The sequence below is a fragment of the Anas platyrhynchos genome, chromosome 13 (genome assembly GCF_047663525.1).
Source record: "Anas platyrhynchos isolate ZD024472 breed Pekin duck chromosome 13, IASCAAS_PekinDuck_T2T, whole genome shotgun sequence".
Lineage (NCBI taxonomy): Eukaryota > Metazoa > Chordata > Aves > Anseriformes > Anatidae > Anas > Anas platyrhynchos.
The window spans coordinates 3,597,002-3,623,590 of NC_092599.1; the positions used below are offsets into that span (position 1 = coordinate 3,597,002).

The 26,589-nt window shown below is 40.9% G+C and overlaps 1 protein-coding gene across 3 annotated transcripts in view; it reads left to right on the top strand.

The window, feature by feature from the left end:
• CNTN3 (contactin 3) overlaps positions 1–26,589 on the top strand; it is a 99,681-nt gene that overhangs the window by 2,985 nt on the left and 70,107 nt on the right. For all 3 annotated transcript variants that reach the window (XM_072044302.1, XM_072044301.1, XM_013107509.5), the window contains exon 2: positions 22,436–22,569. In XM_072044302.1, the coding sequence (XP_071900403.1) occupies positions 22,515–22,569 (55 nt within the window). In that variant the 5' untranslated portion in view covers positions 22,436–22,514. The remainder of the gene's footprint in view (positions 1–22,435; positions 22,570–26,589) is intronic.

Genomic DNA, 26,589 nt, shown 5'->3' on the forward strand with positions numbered 1-26,589 from the left:
TGACTTTGTCACCTATGTTTGTCTTGTTCTGACATCAAATATGTAGTCTTCTAGTTCATATTTAGAAATTAGCGAACACTGGATTACAGTTGACTAAGATGCAAACATGAATGAATTCCAGCTGAATACTACTAAAATCACAGGTGACTGTACAGGATATGATTTCTTCAAGAGATGATTGTGATGAATGCATTGCTTAAGCCTGTGATGTGCGTGGGTGGTGTCAAGGTGGGCTAAGTGGCAAGATACTTGGCAAGAAATCAGCTTTTGTTTAAAGTTCAGAAAACTTAACTATCCTGAAGAACCAAAATAGTTTCCGTGGCGTGCTCTGTCTCTGGAAATGAAGGAGCAGAAGGCTTGTTTTGATGTTCATGTTCCAAAACTGTTGCTGCATCCTTAATGAAACATCTGCAGTGACAGTAAGTCCTTTCCCAGGTCTTTTTTTTGCAGCTCTACAACTTAAATTTCCCTCAGAGGCAGCCTCTTGCAGCCAAAATAGGGAAAGATCAGCTGGTGATTATACCAATTAAAAACAATTAAAATGCAGAAACATGAACCTGATAGAGCTGCAGTCTTCTCTTGCGCTAACATCTTCACCTTTCATTTAGTGAAGCTATTTAAAGTCACAGGCCCAGCTTCTCCATGCAGATTGGGATATCCGGATTTCATACTGTGTGGTGGAGGAGAAATTTAAAGAATCATTGGCAATGCCTTTTTGTGCCTCTGACACAGATGAAAGTCAGCTCCAAGCTGATGGTGGTGTTTGGATGGCTTTTGCAACAGAAGTCTATCCAGGAGGGTTTGGATAACTAAAATGGAGTAGAAATAATGATTTGACTACAGTCAACTGAAACTTTGCTGTATGTGTTGTTTTTTAGCATGCTGTATAACTCAGAGAAAAGAGGTCCTAATACAGACTGAAGGCACGTGGCAGAAGTTCAAAAAATTCTTATGGATTCTTGGTCTTGTTCTTGGTTGAATGAGATGAGAAGGGTGGTGGTGTCTGTTGGTGAAATAATGCAGATAGTTGGTCTTCTTGTGTCAAGCTAAAATATGCATATTGAAATTCAGGCTCAGAAAAGACATTAAAAGTTAGCTCATAAATTATACAGCAGTGGTATTATTTGAAAGAGACATTAGTTTCATACTTTTGAAGTAGCACTCTTTTAATGTAAGAAAGTATAATATTATTCCTTAAAATCAGTGAAATAGTTCAGTGAGTTTCATGCATTGAGGTGCAAGTTCACAGCATAACTATCTAGCTTGCTTTGAGGTACTTTCAAAGCAATAGGTTAGGCTTATTTTCTTTAAATATCAAGTGTCATCAGTAGGTAACACTCAACTAACTCCAGATAGTCAAGCTGACGGTTATGAAGGCTATGCTTCTGATATTAAAGGGTTGGCTTAATTGTCATTTTTCCTGAGCTGTCATGTTACCTTCTTTGCGTTGTATGAAAGTTGTCTTGTAGCAGAACTCCAACACAGCAAAAAAAAAAATGGGATCTCACCATTGGAGCGCAGCTCAATGGCGATGTGGCTTTAGATGTGCATACACATGGCAGGTGAATAACTGCAAAAATGCCATGGGGGTTGTTTTCCTCTTCATTTAAGTAATTGTTCCTTCTGGTGAGCTTCGGTGATGGGCAGAGGGCAGTTTTGAGATGGTTAGGAAAATGCACACTTAAATATTCAATTATAACAAAGAAAATTCTTGAACATTACTGTAGTTTAACAGTTTGAGCTTTGAGAATTCACAGTTAAATCCAGGTTACTCTGCTGTTTTCGTTTAAGCTGAGCTGTAGGGGGCCACCCTCAATTAATTATATTTAATAAAAAAAAAAGCTTAAAAAAAAAGCTTTTCTCCCTATGCCTGTCTTAAGCATACTAACTTATATTAATATAAATAAATAAGTTTCTCTAGCTCTGCCAAAATCAGAGTGCCATGTTCCCAATTTGGGGAATATGTTGCGGTTCAATAGGCCTTGACAATTCTGAGCAGTATTATCATTCAACATATTTAGGTCTTTCATGAAATTTAAAATATAATAAATTACAGCTGTTTGTAGCTGTAAGCCTGTATTTGGAGTAAATTGGTGAGGAAAATCAACTAGTTTTCCCCAAGCTGACTTAATATAAAGCATGGCTCGTGTCCCTCTCGCCTGTGCTGAGGTCAGAACAATCATTTTCAGTGTTTTGCACTACTTGACTACATAAGGAGCAATCCAGTCTAATCCAATCCAGAGCAGGTCAGTGAATGATAAATTTTGTTTAGCTTACAAGCATACCGATGTTCACAGTTCATTTACAGAAAAATCATGCATCTCTGCTTTTGAAGACGCTTCATTTGTTGAAATCGGCTTCTCTTGGAATTCAGAGTAAGACGTGAGATGGAAAATACTGTTTTAATGCCATACTATTGTGGCGATATTTTGCATGCAGAAACTGTGAGATCAGGCTCTTATGCTTCATACAGAAACCATAATTTCTGAATATAACCAAGTGTTTTAATTTCATCCTAGCTTGAAGTCAGGCTTATGCAGGCACCTAGACATGCTTCTATCCTGCTGGTTTCTTTCAATTAAATAGCTCAAAGGTGGTCTGCTCCTTAAATGATAGAAACAAGGTCTCATCTTTGCTACCCAGCTGCTTACTGGAGGTGCAAAGTCAGGGAACTAAAGGTTTAGAGATTAGAGACAGCTGGTGGCAATGCCAGGGATTGACCCTTGGTGGTTCTCACCTTGCGTACACAGGTGCAGGGGTGCAGCACTCACCTGGGTGGTGGGGCTGTGTTGGTAAAAAAAAAAAAAAAACCTACCTCTGCAGAAATGTGAGTCTTTGTGTCCAAAGCCTGTGACTTAAATGTCAGCACTTACTAAAATAGCTTCTTTCTTCATTTAAATAGGAACTTTTTTGTCACTTACAAGTACAGGGCAGGTCAGCGTGTGCCCAAAGGACTGGGAGTGAAGCCCGCTGCTGCATCCTGCGTTAATATCTCTGTCCGTGTGGGGCTTAAATGACAGTGAAACAAAAAAGCTTTACATGTGTGGATATTTATTTATTTATTTATTTTTACATTTTTACAGTGTTCTGAGGGGTTTTTTTAAATATATTTATCCATAAGGCTATTCCATGGAGTTTTCTGTCTGCAGTCAACTATTTTGTTGCAGGAAATTATATTATTCATTACAAGAAGACCAGAGGGTATTTTTAAATAGAATATCAATTGCAGCAATTATTTAAAACTATTTTAAAACAGCATGATTTATAAATGTAATAGTGTGAGAACTGTGGGATGATGATTATCCAGATAATTATTGCATGTTATTAAAGTACAGCAGGTCTGAAGGTGGAATTTCTTCTGGTATTTCCACAATTACTGGAGAGAGCTGTGTTAAGAACCTTCCCTACCTCCTGCTAGCGGATATTTTTCTGGCCATATGTTTCTTTCTGGATGTGTATGGTTAGCAGAGGAGGAGGGTATCTCTGGGCTCAGCACTGGTGACAGGAGCAAACCTCATTACAGGTGGGGCAGGATCTCAGGGCTGTGGTGTGCATTTCTCTTGTGAAAGCAGTTGTAAAGCAGTCAAGTCAAATCGAGCCACTTCCCATTGTTGCTTACCTAGCAGGAGATAGCTCTTTTACAGAAGTGCATCATTAAGAAGTTCAGTGCTATATTGTTTATTTCTATTCAAATAGGTGATGGTGTTGAGGGCTTTGTTCCAACAGTGCTGTGGCTGTTAAGTCCCTCCAGCCACTGTTCTCCATCCCCTCTCCTCTAAAGCACAGTCACGTGCAATACCGAAGGAAAGGATCGTTGCAGAGAAACCAGGAATGCATTAGAAGGAGCAGCTGGTGCTCTTTGGTTCTGCTCATACTGCCAACCGTGGCTCATGAGAAGGAGAAATGAAGGGCACAGTAACAGGAGGGAGGCTGGTCCTGTGCGGGCCGTGCTTCACCGCAGCCTTCCCCAGCATTGAGAACAACCAAAGGAGCCTGCTGCCAGTCAGTTTCTCCAGCCAGTGGGGTGCCCCATCTGCAGGAACGAGCTCAAACCTGCTGGCATGGAGCTGAGTCTGTGGGTAAGGAGCAGAGCTGAGTTTTAGCTGCAGTGGGTCTTCTCATTTTGATGGTGTGTTGTTTTGTTTTCACCACAGAGTCTGTACCTGGATGAAGGGTAGGCCGCTGTTGCCATTTTTGAATTGCAAGGGCATGTTTTTATAAATACTTGCCCTTGAAATTTGCATGAAATGGTTTAATAATTTCTCTGTCATGTGAATCTGCACTGAATTCATTTCACTGGTCTGTAAATAGAGATTGTTAATGATAGCAGTGAAGTTTCTCTATTGTTAATGACAGCAGTTAAATTTCTCTTTACCCTGGGGATTTAAGAATAGAGCACCTTATAGTTATCAAAAGGCAAGCTTTGCACTGAAAATTTGTGCTATGTCATAGGGGAATTTATTTAATCTCTTGATTGATGTTAAAACAAGCAAGCAGCCTTGCTGCCTTTGAAAGATGCCTGTTAGGTAAGTGCTCATTTCAGGCAGTGCTCCCAGCTTCTGGACCATTCAGGTCTGCATCTGGCTTTTTAGGAAGACTCCTAATGTTTTTGTACATGAGCTGGCATTTGCAATATACTACTGCTGGCTCCAAGTCTTTCCTTTCCATCTGTACTAATTTTTGCTCATGTTGACTAAATACGTTGAGCGTGTTTTTTGACTGTGAAGATGACTGTATGAAAATGAATATCTGCCTTGGATAGCCTACAAGGAAAGGATGGATCTTGTAACTTATCGCTGTGCTAAGAGATTACATGTGAATATGCAAAGTGGATCATTTGTTAGCAAAATGACTTGTGAAGTGTAATGGGTGTTATTTATCCAGGGTTTCCAAGTGCTGTCCTGTAACTGTCTTTCCGATCAAGCTGAAGCCACAAGATGCAGGGAATTGAAGCCTTCCCAGAGACCGCTGATCCGGCCAGTGGGAGAATATAAATATCAGATCTCTCTTCCAAGTATATTTTCCTACCTCTGGATCCTGTGAAGTGCACTGCTGTATATAATGCTTTAAATCAATGGCAAGTGCTGCTGGGCAATACCTCTGAAAAATTTAATGGAAGCTAAAGCTATTTAGTTCTTCTTTAAATCAGATTAGCAGAGGTATAAAGTCAGTCCTTCTGACAGAGATGTAAAGTTGGTCCCAGTGCTTTTCCATTAAAGGCTGCTAGTAATCAGTTGATCAACTTGGAGCAGAGGAAGGGGAATAAAGAGCTAAGCTAGAGGATAGATTTCTACCTTGATCTGCCCCCCGTGGTTGTCTCCTGTGAGCAGAAATGTTTGCCTTAGTAGCTGATGTGTGGCTTAACCCTTAGATAAAAGGTCAAGTTCTGTGGAAGTTCTGCTAAAAGCTGCACGGAGTCACGGAGTACATCTGTGGGCTTAATGCTCTTGTTCCTCGCCTTTTCATCTGTGGCCAACATCTTCAGCTTGTATCACTGAAAGACCCCAGAAGGGTCAGGTAGTTTGGGGTCTTCCGAGACCATTGTTGAATTGCACCAGTGGAGCTGCTCGGGTGGATACACACTGAACGGGCTGGATGACTGCTGCTGTAGGCGTGGGGTACGATCGGGGTGGCACTTGCTATTTAAAATCAGATCTTGAACATTAACTTGAGTGTAACTGCTGAGTGGGAGGCAGTACTGATGAATGGAAACAGGGAGAAATCCTTGTCACTTTATGAATGAATTAAATGCTCAGAAGGTGACGCAAATGAGCAAATATGAATAAATGCTTAAAGGCCCTTAAATGTTCAGTACTGAAATATGCAAAAATGTTGGAAAGATGCAAATTGGCTGTAGAGGTTTGCTAAATCTTCTGGTCTGTGTAATACTGCCTCAGATGCATCCAGCTACCCAGTGGGATGCCTGTGCTTCCCTGCCCGTGTGGCCTGGGGGGCTCCAGAGCCCCCTGAGACAGGGACTGCGCCGTGGTAAATGCGGAGGCTCTTTGCTGAACCCTCTTCTGGGATTTTTTTTTTTTTTTATTTTATTTACTTTTGAGATGAAGCCTGAGAACATTAAAATTAGGGCTACGAAGATGGTGAAAGGCCTGGAGGGGAAGACGTACGAGGAACGGCTGAGGGCACTGGGCCTGTTCAGCCTGGAGAAGAGGAGGCTGAGGGGAGACCTCATCGCAGTCTACAACTTCCTCGTAAGGGGGTGTCGAGAGGCAGGAGACCTTTTCTCCATTAACACCAGCGACAGGACCCGCGGGAATGGGGTTAAGCTGAGGCAGGGGAAGTTTAGGCTGGACATCAGGAAGGGGTTCTTCACAGAGAGAGTGGTTGCACACTGGAACAGGCTCCCCAGGGAAGTGGTCACTGCACCGAGCCTGACTGAATTTAAGAAGAGATTGGACTGTGCACTTAGTCACATGGTCTGAACTTGGGTAGACCTGTGCGGTGTCAAGAGTTGGACTTGATGATCCTTAAGGGTCCCTTCCAACTCAGGATATTCTATGATTCTATGATTCTATGAAAATGGAGAAGTGTTTGTTTGATTCTTTGCTTGAAGAAAGTGAATTGATTTCTTTGTTGTTTTTATCTGTTCTGTAACCTGATTTGAAACAGACGAACTAAAACAACTCCAACAGGGAGAGCTTTTATGTTTATCAGCCATATGGTATATACTTTGTTATGCATCAGTCTCTAGCTCTCACATCTTATCTTTAGGATTTTTTTTATCTCTTTTCTGTTAAATTCTGAAGCAAGCTGCTGGGGTCAGGAGGTTGCAGATGATGCTTTCATATGAAAAAGGAGAAGGGGAAGAGTTTACAGCAAAAATGAGTTTGAGATACAGATTTTCAGAATTCATGAGTTGAGGCTGAGTTGTGGTGAGGAGGGGGGAAAAAAAAGCTTTGCTACATGCCTGTTGAAGTTCTTGCCTCTTCCAAACAATGTACAAGACATAAGTTTCTAAGCTTCTTTTATGTGCAGTCATTGCTTTACAAGATAAAAAGCAGATCTCAAGCTTGCAGAAGAGGAGGAGGAGGAGGAGGGTAAACAAAACAAACTTGCCAGCCAGGAAGGAAGGAAATGCATTCAAGAACAGATTGTTTAATCCCTTCTAGGCTTGAAAGAGATTTTCTTGGATAAGGAATTAAAAACAACAAAAAAAAAAAAATAGAGATGCCTAAGTAATTTAGGGGTTATAGTTAAGAAACAGCTACAGTTGACAAAAAAAAAAAAGATAAAGGAACCTATCCCATAACCCCTAAACTTGACCTGCATTAGACTGGCTGTTGCTTGGTCTGGGTGAATAGGGAGGTACAGGTTAAGTCGCTGGAGAAGCATCCAGGTAACAGAAACCTCAAAATGATGGAGTCTGAGGAAGAGCAGAACTCGAGGTGCCTGAGCTTGTAACACTTCATGTGAGCTCTGCAGCTGTGTGGTCCATAGCAGCTGTTTGGGTGCATAAGCTCGCATTTTTAAACAACTCGCACCTCCTCTGAATAAAGATTTATTGATTGTACAGAGATGTTCTGTGTACTCATTAGGCTTGTGTGCACATCATTAGTGGCATATGAATAGCCTCTCTGTGTGCTGAACTCTTTCCACCAGAGAAAACACATGCTTTCTTCTTGTAGACTGCAGATCTTATTCATGAAAAAATAATAATAAAGAAAAAAATACGTGTATGTACTTGACCAAATGGCTCCCTGAACTCAGGATGAGAACTCTTTTTTGCCTTCCCTGAAGTTAGGTATCAGCTAACTTGGACCCACACTTGGACCAGTCCAATAAATGCTGGTATTGCTGGTGAGCTCTGTGGCCACTGCCACCCAGCTGGAAGGGAAGTGCAGCTCCATGGCTCACTCTTTCTGACAAGGTAAAGGACAGCAGCTGCATGCTCTTGGACATCTATATATTTTTTTTATTTCCTATTTTTCTTGTGACTAGGCAAGAGTTAGCTTTTGTCTCAGAAGCAGCTAAATTAATGTAAAACATAATTATTTTCCTTCTGCCCTGCTCCCCACCCCTCCTTACGTGTTGCGCTTTGTCGCATAGCAGTAATGAGGAATATTACTGCTTTTCTAACGTCATTCTTATTCAACAAAGTTCTGCTGAAATTATAGTGGAAAGAAGTGATGAAGCCTTCCAAAGAATGGGCAAATGGTTTGTGGAATCAAATACAATTATTGATGTGGTTACGTGTGTACAGTAGTTTTGCTTTCAGATGTTTAGCGTAATCTGTTTATAGATCTTCCAGTTCATCCGTTTCTCACTAGAATTGTTGTAACTATTGGATTTTGAGTCTCATGTTGACTATCTTTGTTATTGTATTGCTAAAGAAAATAAGAATCTGTATAGTTCTGGGAAAGAGCTGTGATTCTAGTGCTTTAAATGATGTAGTTTTGTCTACTTCAGAATCCTTTTTCCTTGATAAGCTTAAAATGCGAACAGAAGTGGTGTAATATTTAACTGCTATTTTTGTGTGACTGCTATATGAAGAACTAATAGGGCTTCCTTCCTTCTCCTTTGGAGAACAAAATAAGATTTTGGCTTTTGCTTGGCACTCTGTTTTGTAGTAAGCTCTTCCTTGCCGTGTAACTGTGGTTCACGCTTTGAAATCCAGATTGAAAGCTGCACTACTTCATCAGGTACTAGCACCAGTGCACCATAAAGCCCTTCTGCAGATCCTTTCTTTATCATTGCTCTTCACAAAGCAGCTGAAATAAGTGGATCTTCACCAGGAAACACAATGGGAGGCCCCTTTTTGGAGAGGTGAGTGGTCCAGGCCACCTCGACAACCTGTGCATCTGCCATCCCGAGGGGGTGTCAGCAGTGTGTCCTTACCTGGTGTTTTGCATGAGGCGCTAGGGCTGAGCAAGGCATCTCAGACTTCTTCCTCACATTTTCCCGTATTTTCTTCAACAGCTTTTGGGAGGAGTGTCGTGTCTTTTTCACTTAAGTCCCAGCTTTCTTCAGCTGCAGAAGAGCTGCAAGATTAAAGGCTTTGTCTTTATCCAATCCTGTACAAAGAATATTCTTGACTGAATCCATCGTGGGCTGATAGGATGCTTCATCCGAAAATAAACCAAATAGTTTATCAGAAGTCTGTTCTCTGACTAGAATACTTGCAATTCTTTACCCGTGTTATTTTTACAACTATTTCCAGAGGATGGCAAAGCAGCTGCTGCTTAGTCAGGCTCTGTTTGGAAACTGCAGAACAGTCTTGTTCATGCTTCCAGAAGCTGGGCTTACTGTGCAGATATGCTGTTTCATACAAAGGAAGCATCAAGGAAAACAAACGGGGCATTTGCCTCCCTTACTAAAGTGGACCTAGGTTTTAGTGGGTGGACAGTTTTCTCCCCCTTCTTTCCTCAGTAAGAGGGCAGAATAACAGTACTCAAGGGGCATCAGTCCTGAGTGTAACTTAACTTGAAAACTGCTTTGGTATCACTTGCTGAATGTACTTCTGAGTTAGGAAAGTTGCATAAGCTCCTTATCTGAAGCTAAGCAGCTTAAGGTAGTAGCAAAGCTCTGCCACCTCGTGCTTCCTGCTGTTAAGCTATTTTACCATATAATCATTTCTTCTTCCAGCATCTGAGCATCTTAAGTCTATAGATTTGGATAACTTGCATAGTTAACTGCTCACCTCTGTCTGTTTTCCTGAAAGAGCAAAAAGCTCCCTGACCTTTGGTATAGTTGTGATTTAAGAAATAAAAAATAAAAATCAGTAAAACATGCAAAAAATGATAGTAAATAGTAAGGATACTATTCATTTGGTGAGACTAAACCTGAAGTTTTCTGCAGTTCCCTTTGATACAGAGATGGACGTGGCTGTGGGTTCTGGATCTGGTTGGGGTTCTGTCTGAGCTCCTGGATTCCTGAGTGTGCCACCTGGTGTGTGCTGCCTCCCTGGGAGCATTGGCTGCTGATGGCGCAGAGGTATCCAACTGCTCCTGCAGCCTTCCTGCTACAGTGGGGAGACAATTATATGGAAGCCTCAAACGTAAAAATCACAAATAGACACAGGTTCAGGTTGTCTCAATTGTTCTGGCAAAACAGATGCAGGAGCCAAACTGTGTTTCGCCTTATGTGTAGGACTTGAGCTGCCATCCAAGTTAAAGTAGCGGACAGTTCAGAGCTTAATTTATTTGTTTCACATAATATAAGCTTAAGAACAACAGCAGAGACCGGAATCCTCATCTCTCGCTGCTGCTTACTGCAGTGGGGTTTGCATAACCCATGTTTCTGTGGCTGGATTTCTTTTGTGCCCAAAGATTCTCTTTCCAGCAAATATATTTAAAGTGACATTTTTAAGAGAACTGTGCTAGGAATTTATTGTAGTTGATGTATACAACATCATCCAGAAGGGAAAAATACCATCTTTCGCTACAGGTATCTTAGCAAAGCAAGCAGAAGAAAATAATCTCCTTTATCCTCATGACCCTTTAAATACTGTAACAAAGGGAATCTTCTCCCGGTGCTTGGTTCTCTTCAGCAGTCAGCTGAGGGAAGAATCCCTGTTTCCACCTGGCTTTCAGAAAAACTTCTAGTGCATCAGTCTGGGGGTTAAGCACTGCTGAGCGTTAGAGGCATGCAATTCTAATTAGAATTCCATACAAATTCTAAATTTGTAAGGATTCATATCCCCTTTTGAGCCCGGTCTTCCTTTCCAAAAGGACTTATGCAGAAAATCTAAGATAGGAATGAGCATATCCTACTTGAATTAATTTGTGCAGTATTTAAGAAGCAGTATTGCTTTGCAATTTGAACTAACTAAATAGCACACGTGAAAATAAATTGTTTGAAATTAAAACAGGTATTGCAGCAGAGAGATTTTTATTTGCATAAGAGGAATGTTAGTGTTATTGCCATGTAACATTTACATGCTAAGTTTTTTGCATTTACACTTTCCATGTTTATATATGTTGAATTTAACCTAAAAATGGACTTAGGAAAATGTGCAGCAGTACTTTTATGAACTGAGGAGAAGAAAAACACTGGTTCACACTTCTATTTTCCCTTAATTCCTGCTTTGGCAGCAGGAATGATGATGTATTGGCCAGGGCCCTGATGAAATGCCAGGGCCCTGCAGTGAGCTCTAGCTCCTCCTGAAGGCCTTGCTGGGTTCTCCAGTGCTCTCCCCAATCCCCTCCAGCCATCCCAGTGCCCCCACGGGCCTCCTGCAGCTCTGGCTCCAGTGCCTCCTCACTTGGCAACCGTGTGGAGCCCAAATTTTGAGCACACTTCATTATTCATGTTATTTATCTTGTTCTTTGTGAATGCTGCAGACTCCCAGTTGATGCATCCTGATATACTCCACAGATTTTCCGTGCATTGTGTGGAAGACTTATCTTCTTTAGATAAAGGTGTGTGTGTATATAAATATATGTGTGTGTGTGTGTGTGTCTATGCATACAAAACCCTACTTTGATTCACTGGGCTATATTTTACATACTCTGGACTTTTCTAACTAAAAGTTGGTACTTCTAGAAACAAAATTACAGCAAGGCTTTATCATCAGTTGCCAAAGTTCTATTATGGCATTCTTCTCCTCTGCTGTGTTAAATATGTGTAGATCTAATTAGTATTGTTAGAACGTGAAAGAAGTCTTGAAAGCCTCCCTTAATACTAGGCCTTGAAAACTGCTTCCTGGATTCGTTGTGCGGTTAGTTGAATTTAATGGTCTTGTTAGATTAAAAAAAAAAAAAAGCTCCAAAAGCCTTTGAAGAACTAAAATTACTTTTTATGACTTGGAAACATGTGCATTGTAGGCACAGCTTCAAATACTCTTGTGCAAGGCTTTTTGTCGACCAGCTTATGCTTTATATTCTTGCTTTAATAATACCTCTTCAAAACTAGGCATAATCTGTTCTTGAAGGGGCTGTTTCAGGCTGAGTTCCAATCTTCTCATTCCCTGTCCTATGCAGGGAAGGATGCAGAGGCATCCCAAATATTTTTAGTAGTTCAAACATCTTTTGTGCCATATAATGAAGATCTGACTATTGAAAATTCTTATCTGAAGAAGTTATTTACAATTTAATGAGGAAGAGTAAGACCCCACGTAATACATGTTGAGTACACATGCATCTCATATTCCTCACAGAAGGTATTTCGTGTTGATGAGGGTAACTCCAGAAAAATGTGACTGAAGATCTCTGATCTTCTGTAGGAAGACCTTTGTAGGAGCATCTGAAAAGTGCTACGTGTTGCTTCCTCGCAGTCCTGGGGATCAGGAACATGTTATGTAGGAATGTCCAGAAGTCTTTGCTCCTTTGCCTGTAGTGTAGGGTAATACAAGCTCCATCACAGATGAAAGTTGTATATGACCAGCGATGGCTTTTTAAGCTATGCACCATGTCTCTAGCATAGCTGTTCGTTTCTGTTGTTTACTGGCCTTTCTCTGGTTCAAAACATGGGTATGTTGTTAAAATATATATAAACAATTTCCACGCAGTGCTTTAAATAAAAGGCACTAGTGAATCTTGTGAAAGGGAGTAAGGAAGCTTGCCTGCTTTTAGCCTGCTGAGGAAGGGCAGAGCTTTCTGGTTCGGTGGGTTTATTAGTTCTTAAAGAATTATGAATTTAGTTTGAGGTCATTTCTGGAAAGGCACTTTCTTTTGGTCTGCAATACACGATTAATAGTGAGAGCAATGCCAGGTACATTAAGACATGAAGTGAACCTTGGAGGTTCAAAAGAAAAATAGCATCTTCTGGCATCAGGAACTTGTTGCTACTTCCCTATTAGATGCTGTGGAAGTGTATTTTTCTTCTTTGTAAAGAAAAGGTAAAGTGAGATTTGAGAAGCAGAGAAGAAACATGTAAGCTTTTTGGTTAGAAAAGCTTCAGGTTTCATTCAGGCATAGGGATTCTGAAGCTGCATCTCAAACATGCTTTGGCAGCCATGAATGATTTCAGAACAAGATTATAAATGAGATGAAATGGAACTCCTGAACCTAAAGAACTAAATTTGGATTTTTAAAAATTCCTTGTTATCTGTCTGTCTGACCTTTCTGCAGATTTGTTTTCCTGCCAGGGCATTTTGTATAAAATTACTTTTAATACTTTACAAACCAAATTAACCTTCCTCCCCCTTTTCCTCCTCCTTCCATGGTTTTCGGAACCTCTGTCAGCCAGAGATTTCCTAATTTGAATTTAGTTCCTCAGTCAGGAAATTGATCTTTCAGTACTTCCGATATTCTGAAATTCATTGCCATTAAGTGTTATCTCTGTATATTCAGTTTAGCTCTCAGCTCCATTTTCTTTTAAAACTGAAGCTGTCAAATGTATCCTGCAAAGCCACTGTAGTTGTTATCACCTCTAACCTTGTACTGATATTTAAAGAGATCTTGTTAAGTAATTTACACACTGCTTTTGTCAAGCACACTTCTTCTTTAGCATGGAAGTGAATTCTTCTACGTGGGAAGTATAAATGGGATGTTTTGCAGCCATTTTCGCTAACAAGTCAAGCACTTGCTCGTTACTGCTTTTTGTGGTCATTTTATGGCACAGAACCTTTGTGTGTATTAATCTTGAGCTAGACCCTGAAGTTCTTCCTAGCATTAATGGAAGAAAATTCCATTGAAATTTAATTTCTTGTGTTCTGCTTGTTTCAAATCGTGGTCTTATGTTGAGACTCAATTTCCTTCCTGGAGACATAAGTAACAGGGATGCCTGAATAATAACTATAATCCCTAAATTACGCAGAGCTCAGATTACCTGCTGCTGCTTCATTGTTCGCTGTTTCCTCCTTCCTCCCCTCTACTTTCCAGTGTGGGGGCCTGGATACAGTCTTCTACTAGAGGTGAGGCAGCCAAAGAAGTGTGTGTGTAAATCAGTGCTGTAATTCCTTAAACAGTAACTCTGAGGTGTAGGGGACAAAAGAGAGAAAGCAAGGAGTGGGAGAAGGCAGGGGGAGTGTTTTGTTTAAATTAAATGATTAAGAAATACCATGTCGTCTAGCCTTAATAGTAACCGTGACATGGTTTGATTCAGTTACACAGTGCACTGGTGTGTTCAAGCTAATCAGCTGTAGTAATCAACTGAACATCTGTAACTGCTTTATCATATTCTCCAGTGGGTGTTATTCTGCCTGGTGGTGCAGTTTGTGTTTTTTTTTTTTCTTTAATAATCTCATTTGGGGGTTAATATGTCTGTTACTAGTTTGAAGTTTGGCTGAAATGCAGTATTCAAGTTTTCAGGCAGTATCATACTTTCTTTTGAAAAGGAAAACTTTGCATAAAAATGCATAAAAATACTTAAGAACTTTATTTCTATTCATATGAGGGGAAAGTCTCTCAGGCTGAGTAACTTTTAAAGTGAAACTTCACAGACATCAATGCAGATTAAGCTGCCTAGGTCTCGGGTAAGAAATAGGGGGGTAGGGAGGAAGTGTTGAAATGGGTTCAGATGTAACCACTCAACTGTGACTTTGAGCTTTTCTTTCTTTTCACATCAGTGCTCTATCCTGCAGGGGATTATTCTCTTGCATGTGACTTGGAGTGAGATAATCACAGACTCTGATTAAGGGTACCTGTGGCCGTATCTCCTGAAGCTCACTTCCATGCTGAAATTGGTGAATTCTTCTCACTCACTCCTCTATTCCCAGGCTATACGTATTTTAAAAGAATAAGAGAAGGCTAGTAAGATTACATACAAAATGTATGTTTATATATATTAATATTTTAATATGTTCTATAAAATATATATGACTCTTTTCCTCTAGTGCCAATATTCTTGAAGTATCTATGCCGTTTTGCCTTTCCTAGTATCTTACTCCTCAAGAATTTATTCTTCTTTTACAATTAAACAGTACATGTTCCCCACTGGGGTTCTGCTGTCTGGCTGCAGGATGAGCATTGTGGTCCTGCTCTGCTGAGCGATGGTGAAATGGGCCCTGTCCTGCCATGGACTGTGCGAGGTCTGGGTCTCGGAGTAGGACTGCCGTGCCTCATTTCCCTGAGTTCTGTTTGTTTTATCTTCAGCCACGTAAAATTGCTTGATAAGAATTATTCCTGCATGTGGCTGCCTTCCTCCTTGAGGTGGAGAGCCATGCGTGGTGCAGCGTTTGCCTTTGGTGGCTGGGAGGTAAGCCTGGCTGAACAATGTGCTCAGCATCCACGCCAAAGGCTTTCCAGGGAGCCCTGCTGCTGGTGGCTTCCCCACCCACACTGCTCCATGTCTTCACACTGAGTTTAGCTTTGAGTAAAGGTCACCCAGCACATGCAGATTAGTGTTAGTTCTGTACCCTGAGGTCTCTGCTGATATTTAAAAACAAGAATTTACTGCTAGCTCATTGGCGTGTGACACCTTTCACCTTTTCCTACCATAGCAAAACTGGTTTCTTCTTTTGCTATTAGACACTTAAAAGAGGATCAGTCCCCTCTGGTCACCTGCAGGTTTCTCCCTCTGCCTGTCTGCCGCAGAAAACAAGCCTGCAGAGTGTGTCCTAGGTCTGCTTGCCTACAGGTCATCTCTTCTTTCTGGCTTGCTTCTCCTCGGAGGCAGGAAAAATGAGGATTTTGCAAAGAGGAGATGTTTTTCATCACTGTTGACGTGGAGCAATGCATCTCACCTGGCTGTATGGGTTTTTGATGTATTTTGATGTACGTTCCTTTGTGGTGACTTCCTGGTAAGTTATGTGGAGAGCTGAATTAGTGGTTCGGGTGGGAAAAAAAGGCACACAAAACCTGACAATTGGATATCTGAAGCACAGTGCTTCAGTGAAAATCTGTCCTTTCTTGCTCTGAGTAAATTGGCTGGAAAAGTCTGCATTAAAATGTATTAATTTAAAGCCTTTAAAATGTGAAATCTTGGAGCTCTTTTCCAGCAAAGCAAAGTGGAGTCCAAGCAGCAGTGGAAAGCCACAAGGGCCCTAGTGACAGTCTCGCTTGAGAGGTGCAACTGAAGTCCTGGCACTTAGGTACTGCTCAGCCCTCGCAGGGCTCGCCGGCCAGCTGCATGCAGAGTGGGTGCTAACATGGGCTGCAACAGGGTGAGGTCTTCACATCGACTTGGCTATGGCCAAGGAGCATCAAACTCCAGCTGTGTGTGGGATGAGTTGTATTTTGGCAACTGTGCAGGATAAGACAAACTTTTGAAGCCGTGATTTATAGGAAGTAGAAATAAAGGTGTTTTGAAACAAATAGTGTGCTACTCGCAAGGGAGAGAGGAAGGGCTAATAAAAGCAACCCAAGCTGCCAAAGGCCAGTTGTATTTGCAGACTGAAGGCTTGGCTCATCAGCAGCATCACTTTGTCATCCCGAGGTGCAGGAGGTCAGCAAGAACTCTGAGCAAACCCCATAGTCATTGGAGGCGTGGCGATGGAAACAGAGTAGTTGGGTGCTACACAAGGCATAATTCATCCAATTCCATATCAGTAACTTTATTTATCGTGGTTCTAGAGCCTTAGATTATTTTTAAATGACTCATGACATCCACTCATCTGGGATCAAAGAATTTCTGAGCCTTGAAGCACCTATCTGAGGACACCTGGTTAAAGGTGATGACCCATACGTGTTATCAAAAGGGTGTCTGAAATTGGTAAATCAAAGGGGGAGAGCTTGGGGCATACAAATTATAAGAATAGGGGCCTGAAAATAACAGAAAATACATTTTTTTTGTGATGGGTCGATCTTTTGGAGGGATTTTTAGACAGAAGGAAAAAAAGAGCTTTTGGAAGTTGATTTTGTTTGAAATCTTATTCCAAGAGCAGAAGCATTGATGGACAGAGCACAGATTGTGCCACCAAGGGTGTGTTGAAATGTTAATGTTACTGTATGTTAAATGGTAGGGTTCTGAAATCCAGGAGGCTGTTGTACAGGCATTGTGTTGCAAGGATTTGGGGAAGACATTCAGTAATCTACTGAAGCGTAGAGGGTTGTGTATCTGTGTAAGAGTAATAACCAGCGGTATTTGAAGTAGCAGCAAAAGTTAGCTTTTGGCGATGACTGAATGTGAAATATATATGTATTTTTTTAAAGTTTAATAACACTTGTGGGCAACTTCAAACTTCTCATTGTGCTGAGTATACATAGCTCCTCATTACTGTGGGTCGAGAATCTTTACAAAGGAGCAGCAGCCTGAAAGTCTTGGTGCACTAAAAATGCCCATCCTACCGCACGAAGCGGAGGCATTATTTGTGGCATTGAAAGTAGCGTTTTGCTTGGAAACTGGAAGTGAGCTTGATGGTAACTAGGGCACAGGAAGTCTGTATGCAGATGAGCACTGCAGCCACTTCCAAGCCTGCTCCTCAGGGCAGCAAGAACTCAATCTGCATTTCCCTATCAGGACCGTACCGTGCAATGTCTTAGCCGATGCCTGTGCACCTAACGCTGCCAGAGAATAAGGTGCCTATAAGACAAAATACCTGGTATTTCATCTGGGAATAGATGTCTGTCTGTATTGTTCTTTTGTTTTTATGCTACGTCTTCTGTACCCAAGCCTTTCAAAGAACACGGAAAGAAAACATCAAATGTTTGGTTTTGTGATGTTTCTAATTAAACTGGGTAATCACGTGGTGTGAATAAGAGAGCAGTTTCTTGAAGTGTAGTGGTTTCTGCTGACTTGTTGAGCAGGAAAAGCAGACGATATCAGGATAGACTTTAAGAGTGAACTTTTGTGCAAATATGCTTTCTCTCATCATCTATGGATTGGTAAATATGAAAGCTGTTTCCTAAGGTAAAATAGAAAAAAAGCAATATGACTTTTTCTTTAACATCTATATTTTGCATTTAAAAGGTTAACTTGCTATCAGTGCAATACCTTCACTGTACCAATGCAAAAAATACACAGTTCTGAATGGCAGTGACTAAACATACCAAACTTGATACACTGTGCTCAGGATAACTGTATTCCATTTGGCTTGGGAATGGGGTTAGTATCGCTTATAATGACTTACTAATTTTAAATTTTATCACGTCATTGATTTAATAGAAAGAGTTGAAAGAAATTCTGTTACTTTTTTTCCCCTGTACTTAGGGGAAAAATGCAAAGCTAGTTCCTTTGTGAAGCTTTCCCATAGGTGTACCGAAATTGATTTAGGTAGGCAGTCTCCACGGGTGGTCAAACTGTTTGTGCAAAGCAAAGACCTCTGGCTAGATTTAAAGAGGCTCTCAAATTGCTGGCACAAAGGTTAATGCACAGACTTGTACAAGCTGGTGGTCTTACGATAAGGTAGGATTCCTGAGGAACTTTTAAGATAAATGTCATTCTGTAATTATTTTCTCTTTGCAATTTCTCTGCTTTTGTTGACATGGAACAATTGTTTGTGGTAAAAGGCTCAGCCGAGTTGCAGCCTTCTGTAGTGGGTATCGCTCTTCAGTGAAAGAATTGCGGGTGCTGGGCTCAGGAGCCTGGCTGGTATGCTCAGAGAACTCCTCAGTAACAAGAATAAGAGAGATAAATAAGGTAGAGATGCACCGTGATGCTGTTTGTAGAGAAATGAGTATTGAGAGTGGACATTCAATTATTACAATTATTCTTTGTTTCAGGGGGAAAAGGAAGGACAAGTATAGGGTTAGGGAAGGTGCTCCATAGACTAGAACTATCAACGTGGTCCCTGTACCCTAAAGCTCACAAGGCTTATATCAGGTGCAAAGGATATATGGACGGGGAAATGAGACCATGGCTGAAAGAGTCAATACATGCAGTAAGACAAGAGAAGTTGTAGCAAAACTCCACAGAACAGTTGCTGATACTTCTCTTTTAAGCTTTTGTAAATTCATCTTGTTAAGAATGTCTGTGATGCTTTTAATTAAGTCTCTGCTAATGACACACTGAAGATGACTTTAATCCTACTTAGTGATTGTTAATAGTGGAGTTCATCTAAAACTTTCTCCTCATCTTTTTATGCTTACAGTCCAGCTTCATCAGGATGATTTGTCTAGTGCTGATGTCCCTGTAGGGACAGGATGGCTGAGTAAGAGCCACAGGCAGCCTAACAACTGCTACAAGCCTGCAAAGGCTGCTTGCTAATGAGTGGTGCTACATGCAGTTGTGGAATAAAGACCTAATGAGCCCCCAAAGGAGTTGGACCAGCCACAGTTCTCCTTGGAGCACCTTTTAAACTTTTCTTTGGAACAAGCCACGGTGTTGCTTAGTAGGGTTTTCAACTGTATTTTGTAATGATTCTTAGCTTCTAATTGGTTAATTCTCATTTATCTAGAGTTTAATACAGGTGTGCTAGACATGCTTGTGTTTCTTCCAGTGGGATGTTACCAGTAGTGGCCCCATTGCACTCAGTACTGGTACTGTAGCTCACTTTTCCAAAGCCTTGCCATCTCCAAAAGGAAGTTACCTTTGTCTCAAGATTTGCCTGTTCACAAACGGATGTTGTCAGAGTTGAATTAGTGTTATTGAAATGCTGAGATCCACTGAGCAGCGCGATAGCCTTCGTGATGCTGCTGTTGGTGAGGCACGCTGCTAGGCTCCTTGAGAAGAGCAGTGTGAAAAATACATGTGGGTTTTCATGGGCTGGCTTGGATCTTGTTTATCCCTTAAAATACTCAGATTTGCAAATGTGTTCACTTCCATAAATGATCTGCGTGGAAGATGTATTCCCTTACCTTCCGTACATCAGACACAGAAATGTAAGGAACGAACTCAGAACTTCAGATGCTGATAGGAGCTCCGGTGAATTTAAATACACACTTGTATTTCTTTTGCCAGCTCTAGCATTGGATAGGTGTGCCTTGAGTTGGTATTTCCATGTACAGTCAGCATTTCTGAGGAGTTCATCTCAGCAGAGAACGATCCCAGGGAACTGGGCTGTCTTATTGAAGCCAAGCGTAGAGATCAGGCAAGTTGCAGAAAGACTGGCTTGATCAATTATGTGCAAACGTAGCACTTCTCTAGTGGTTTTTATTGCATTCCTTTTGCACTTTCAGAAGTGCGACTTTCTTCAACTTAGACTTTTTTCAGCTGTGTGTGGAAAGTACACCATTATGTTTCCAAAGCCAGAGCCCTGCCATCCCAGTGTTGGTTCGTGTTGGCCTTGGAATATGAACTGCAAAAGGCAGAGATGTGAAGGATTTAGAGCCCACCATGTGAGTATTCCTTATTGAAACAAAGTACATTGGGTGATTTTTTTCACAGCTAGCAATTGCATTTTGAGGGAAATGAGAAATGGATATTTTCAATTTATTATTTTCCAAAAAAATAGACATGACTACTTGAAATGGCTGGTGGACATTTTACACTAATCAGCGCATCTCATTTTTACGATGCCCTGTGGAGATGACTTTAACTAAAATGTTAATCTCATAATTTATCAAGATGAGATTCTAATATCTGTTTTCCTGTGCAAAGATATGCTGACCTCTAGTGTCAGCACCTCAGTTTATTTTTTTGTTTTGTGGTTTGTAATCAATACTGAAAAATCAGTTCATGACCTTTGCAACTCTCCTGAGTTCCAGGAATTTCTGATCAGTTTAGACTCAGTGACGCTAGAAATTCCTCCAGTTTAGACTGAAGCTTTAATTTGGGCTCATCCAGATCTGAGAAATTCTATTGAATTCTATTTTGACAAAGCTCTTCCTCAGCTTCCTTGCTTCTCCTTGTTCCCTAGTCTATTTCCTAGTCCCATTTTATTATTTCTCTTTAATATTATTAATCCTTTTGCTTCGTTGTCCTCTACTTTTTCTTTTCTAATTTTATTCCCAGCCAACCCCTCTTCTTCCTGTAGCTGCAGTAGGTCTGTATCCTGTTTGTGTAGTTTTTTTAATATTGGGTTTAAGCACCTCCTGCAGGTATCTCCTATCTTGTTCTCTGCACAGACTTCAGCTGTCTGAGCACACAAACTGGTGTAGAGCCTGAACTTGCTCCAGCCCTTTCAGAGCCTGTACCAGGTGCCTTCAGGGCACGTCAAATAAGGGACATGCCTACCTCTGCAAAGCTCTTGGCAAACATGCAGTGCAATTAGAGCCCAGCAGCTTACGCTAGCCTGGTTTTATCATAATATTACAGTGGCATTGTGCAGCAATTATTACTTCTAGTCAACAAAATGCACAGGATCCCTCAGAAGTAATATGCAAAATACTGCTGTGCTGAGGTTTCCTAGTTCCTGATGCTTTGATTTCTTTCAGAACTTAATTCTTAGGATACATAAGGTACATTTTTCTCAGCAGCAGATTTTTGGTCATTTCCTAGACTGTGAGGTAGGCTCCTGCTACACCAGTGCTACAGGGTTTTGGCTTTTATACACGCAAAAAAGGAAACCTGCTTGTGTCAAGCAGCTGCCACTTGAGTAGGATGCAAGCTGGTAGCGATGTATGCACGAGCCAGGGGCTTGCAGGAAGAGAAGAGACAGGTGGCAAAGAGCAGGTCCATTTTTCTCTGGGGAGATCACATTCTTCTGAAGTTGTGGGCTGGGGATGTGTCTGAGGGAATCCTCTGGGTGATCTCTCTGCCTGGGGTGCTTAGATTGAAATTCAAACACTAGATTCCCAAAAATCTTAGAAACTTTTAACTCTAATATGAAATAGACTGGAAAAAAAAAGTCCAGACATTTCAGATTGGCACCTCAGAATTAATGGTTGTTGTTTTGCCCTTCATATTTCTGTGCGTTGATCCGTAGACTGCAGTGCCAGAAGGAAGCATTTGATCTCGCCTGATCTGTGTACTGCAGAACCTCAAATTTTGCCCAGCTACTCTTCTTCTGAAAAAACAGATGCTGTGGAAGTGACACACACATAATGTAAAGGCCACAGTTGTCATACGACTTCAGAAAATTTACTGCAAAGCTTTTGTAGAAAATAGCAAAATTAGAATGCCATACCCAAGTTAGTAGACCTTGGCAAATCCTTTATAATCGAGCCAGTAACACAGGTAGAAATGGAATCTAGCAAAACACTTCGTGGCATATCATCGCATCTGATGTGCCTCAGTGCCACATGCTCATGTTCCGTGTTTTTGGTTGCTGCATCTTCCTCTTCAGGTTTCTGTGCTGCTGTTATGCACGTCGAGCGCAGACCTGGTATGGTAAAACAAAAAGGGAAGAGTAGAGATGGCTTTAATTAAATCAGTTATTGCACATGTTCAGGTTGTTGCTAGTGCAGCGTATACAAGGCAAGTGGAATGAATTCTTCTAATGGTTGTCTTAAATTTCAAACTTCTGTTCTTTATATGTGCTTGTACCTCATGTATCCTCTTCTTTTAAAACTCCTGTTTCTTACAAATAAATGTATGTCAGAGATTACCAGGAAGCAGGCAACTACAAAATCAGCGTACTTGCCAGCTGTGCTCCTGCTGAATTAGGTAATTCCTAACACCTTGTATGCATACACATCTGCACTTCTGTTTGGGGCTCAGTCAAAGGAAAAAGGAGGCATTTTAGAGCATCTGTCCATCTTGTATTTATTAAAAAGCATGTTTACATGGAAGCCAGTTCTTAAATTTGAATCCGGTTGTCATCCCTCTATTCTCTTAACAGGTTAAACCTTGCCTACAGAAGACTAAATGTGCAGTTCATCTGGGAAGGAACTGAAATAACTGAATTTTGCCAACTGAAGATGCTGCTGCTGTGGAAGCTGCTGTTCCTGGTATTACTTGTTGGCTGTCTTGGAGGTAACAAAATACAATAATGCATGCAATACAAGGGTTTCAAATATTAACAGTGAATGAGTTAAAATAACTTCTGCTCCAAGGTTACTAAACAGAGCTCTGCTTTCAAAGCAAGCAGAAGATAGTTGATAACGGTAGAGATGTTATTAGAAATGCATGCACCAGAGGTATGCTAATATAATAGCTGCAGTATGTGTTTCTCTGTAACTGGAAACTTCAAATTCTTGCAGCTACGGAGGATGATTGCTTCAGCTTTTCTCAAAGCTTCGTTTATTTTAGAATAGGTTTATTCATGAGGAGCTGTGCTGTGTTATCACTGCACCAATTCAGCAGTTCAGAGGTTTGCTTTCCCACTCTGCCAGACAGCAATCCAGCTAGTTCTCAGTGCTGGGAACTGTACTGCTTTTCAGGTCTTCTCCTTCTGCCACGGCATCCCTTCTGAGCTGTTGTTCTTTACCTTTCTGAGGTCACTACTCATAGTAGCACCAGAAGTCCCTAACTTATTTTGGTGGCTGCTCAGCATGTGCTCTGACCATCCCTAATGATGCTGCTATGTGTGAGGGGGTGAGAGGAGGCCCCTAGTCTGTCCTGCCAGTGATTTTAGTGTGCATTGGCACCATCAGAGCTGCAAAGAGCAGGCATCACTGATGGTTCCCAAATTACCAAAATACGTGCTTCAGTAAGTCAGTGCTGTGTTGATGTTTTTAATTGCTGCAATGACAGCACTTGTCTTGAAAGAGGGAAGGAAGCCTTTTGTTGTTGTGACTCATCTCATTTGATAAAGGTCTGGGATGTTCTTGAATATGCAATGCAAACAGAAGGGAAAAAAAAAAAAGAGAAGTTCCCTTGTGAGGCATCTCTTTGCTTCCTAAAAGGGGGCTGGCTGAAGAACTGGAAGAAGGACTAGAGAGCAACAGTCAGTGCTGTCAGAATCTCAAGCTGACGGTCTTTTCCTCAGGGGCCTTGCTGGCAAGTGATCATGGTTTCTCCTGTTTCTGAATCAGGCTTCTGTAGAGGATGGCTCTGAAGAGTGATCTGAATTGGCTGCTTTGAAGTTAGGGGTGGTTTGAGGGAAGGGGAGGGTGATGAATGTGCTTTAATTGAAACAAGCAACTACTGCTTGACATGTGAACTAGTTAGTAAAAAGGTTATCGTCTGGGTCTGTTGGGAGTAGGTGTGTGTGTTTTTTATTTTTTTTTGGCAGCAGCTCCAGTGCAGGGGTGGAGAAAGAGGGGCCGCGTGGAGATGCCCCTTCCTGCTTTCCTCTCACGCCTGTAACCTCTGCTTGTGTTTTGGCTGCCCTCAGGGGGATTGATTTCTTGTTTGAGGTGCGTTGGAACATAACTGAGCAAGGTTTGTGGATTTGAGCTTTATGTGGGAATGCAGAGGGTCATGAATGGTTTAACAACATGGCTTCACTGTCTTTAACATGAAAGGTACTAATATTGTCTCTGTGAAATGCAAGCACTTTTCCTTAGAAAACATGTCCTTAAGGAAAAAAAAAAAAAGACTTAAATACAGTTTTTTCTTCTTCAGGGCTACTTCCTAGTTTATGGTTTGCTTTCTAAAAGAAATACTGAATGTTCTGACGTTGAGCCAATCATAAGAGATTTGCACATAGATATTGGTTAAAATAGGGGGAGTTTGTTTTTCTCTCCTTTGAACTGCAGGAAGCAAAGCTACATTTTCATACTTCTGAGCAGATGCTGTCTTGCTGCTGCTTCCATGCTTTCCCCATGTCTGCCTGTCTGGTCCTGATGCTGTTATATATACCATGCAAAAGTCTGGTTCCGTCTGAGCCCCTGGTCAGCCCAAAACGGCGATGGGGGAGCAGCAGGGAGCTGCAGGGGGAGACTACTGGCAGCGTACTGTGGCATTCCTCAATGCTGCTCTTGTTCTTCCTGCTCTTCTGCTTTAGCAGTTAATGCATGTGGCGGTGGTCCGGAAAGTGAGGCTGTGAACATCCTGAGTTAGCTAAAAAGTGCAGCTGTGCCAGCCAGGACTGTGCTTCCCTTTGGGCTGCACCTGGAAATATTTCAAGTTGAAAATGTGTTTGTAGTCTTAAAACCACTTGAAGGATGTAAGTCCACTTTCTGCAATGCCTACTGCTATGTCTTTGGTATCATTGGGGAATTACTTGTAAAGCCAATTAGACACTGCAGCGTCTGAATTGGCAAATCTTGACATTATAAATGTCAGCAAAACAAATTGTTTTTGCAGAATGTATGCATGCATTTCTGAATCTCTCATATGTAACTTTGGAAATATGCTGACTGCTCAGTACAGTTACTATTCAAAGGAGATATGTTATTAGTTAATTAGAATACAGGCTAAGCCAAAAGAAATTTTAAGTGATTAGTTGATGTAATGAAGGATACTGGGAGGATGGGGGCGGGGGGACCAACGGGTAGAATCCAAACATTAAAATTCATTAGCTATGTATGGATTTTTCTAAGTGTGCTCTCTCTGGTTTTGACCTGCTGATACTGTTTTTGCTGGACTTACATTGTAGTACTTAACTAAAGTGTAGGAGTATTTTTCAGGCAATAGTAACATGCATTGGTGACTTGCATCATGTGTATCGTTTGTAGTAGAATGAATGATTTCATTATGTTCATGGTTATGTTCATGTTAAATTAGTATTAATGCTATAAAATCAAAAACATATAACAAACACAACAAACATATAACAAATAACACCAAAGCCTGTTCTTAAATCTGCTAAAATAATTTAAGTTTTTTATGTGGTACTAGTTTTCATCTTTCTTATCTTAGAACCTTATTTTTCTTTAGTTTGGGGTTTTTATTGATAAAATGTAATACTTAGCATTTGGATCATAAGTATCTGACATGCAAATAGTATAAAAAGAGAAAACGAAATCCTAATGTTTCATTCATAAACAGGCAGTAAAATATCCTTTAGAAGAAGGATAATCATTTTACTCTTAAAGTTGTATCTATTTTTGATTGTAAAGCTTGGAAATCTTCAGGATTGATGTGTTGAATTCATATTTACTCTTTTAAAAAAAATATATAAAAATTTTAGATAATGGGTGAGGTGATGTTCAGGCACAGGAAGATATGTTGACTCTTACATAGCGTAAAGTTCTCTGCTGCTGTTACTGTTTCTGTTATAGACAATAATATGGAGAAAGCTGTAGGCACCAGAAGTTGGAGTTATGCAAACAAGTCTATTGAGTATGAGCTGTAACATCTGCAGAACTACTCTGACACTCTCAAAGCTTCACTCAGATCACTTTGACCTTGGTAGCGGCTCTTGTGGAGGCATACATAACCTCCTTCGAAGAGGATGAAAGATTTTTCACCCATCTGTTGAAGGACTCTTTTGTCCTTTAATCTTTCTTATATTTTTATTTTGTGTCATCTCAGTTCTTTTCAGTCATGTTTGAAAGCAACTTAGATGAAAGGAAGTTTTGTTTTTGCTGCTTATGAAGAATGGTAGTCTTGAGGATTCAAGATGAATGCGAAAGTATCTTATGTTAAATCACGTTAACACCAGATGAACCAAGTGAGTTCTTGGAGAGGAAGAGAAGAGAGGAAAAAAACACAAAGAAATAAATGTTTAACTCTATGCAAATGTAACTGCAGAAAGGGACACACTATGAAAGTGATAATGTTAACTGCAGATTCATAAATTCACATACCTCAGGTTGGCATTGAGTATCATGGAGTTGGTAAATTAATGTCAGAGCTAATAGAAAAATACCCGTTATTGAGCTAATTACTAGTAGAATATTTATTTTCTGATGGCCATTGCATTGTCTCCTGTAAGACACTGTCCTCATTCACTGTTCACCCTTCCTTTGCATCTGTTCCCGTTCATCTCTCTTCAGTTACAGTGTTCCCCAAACGTCCTCTGAGTAGCAATGCAGAGCTCATAGATTGGAGGACCGGCAAGAAGTCAAGCAAAAAAAAAGCCATTTTTCATGTTGCCAGAAGCCAGATGGTTGGATGGAGCAGGGCTGCTTAGAAGCCTTGAGCACCCATAATTGATATCCCTGA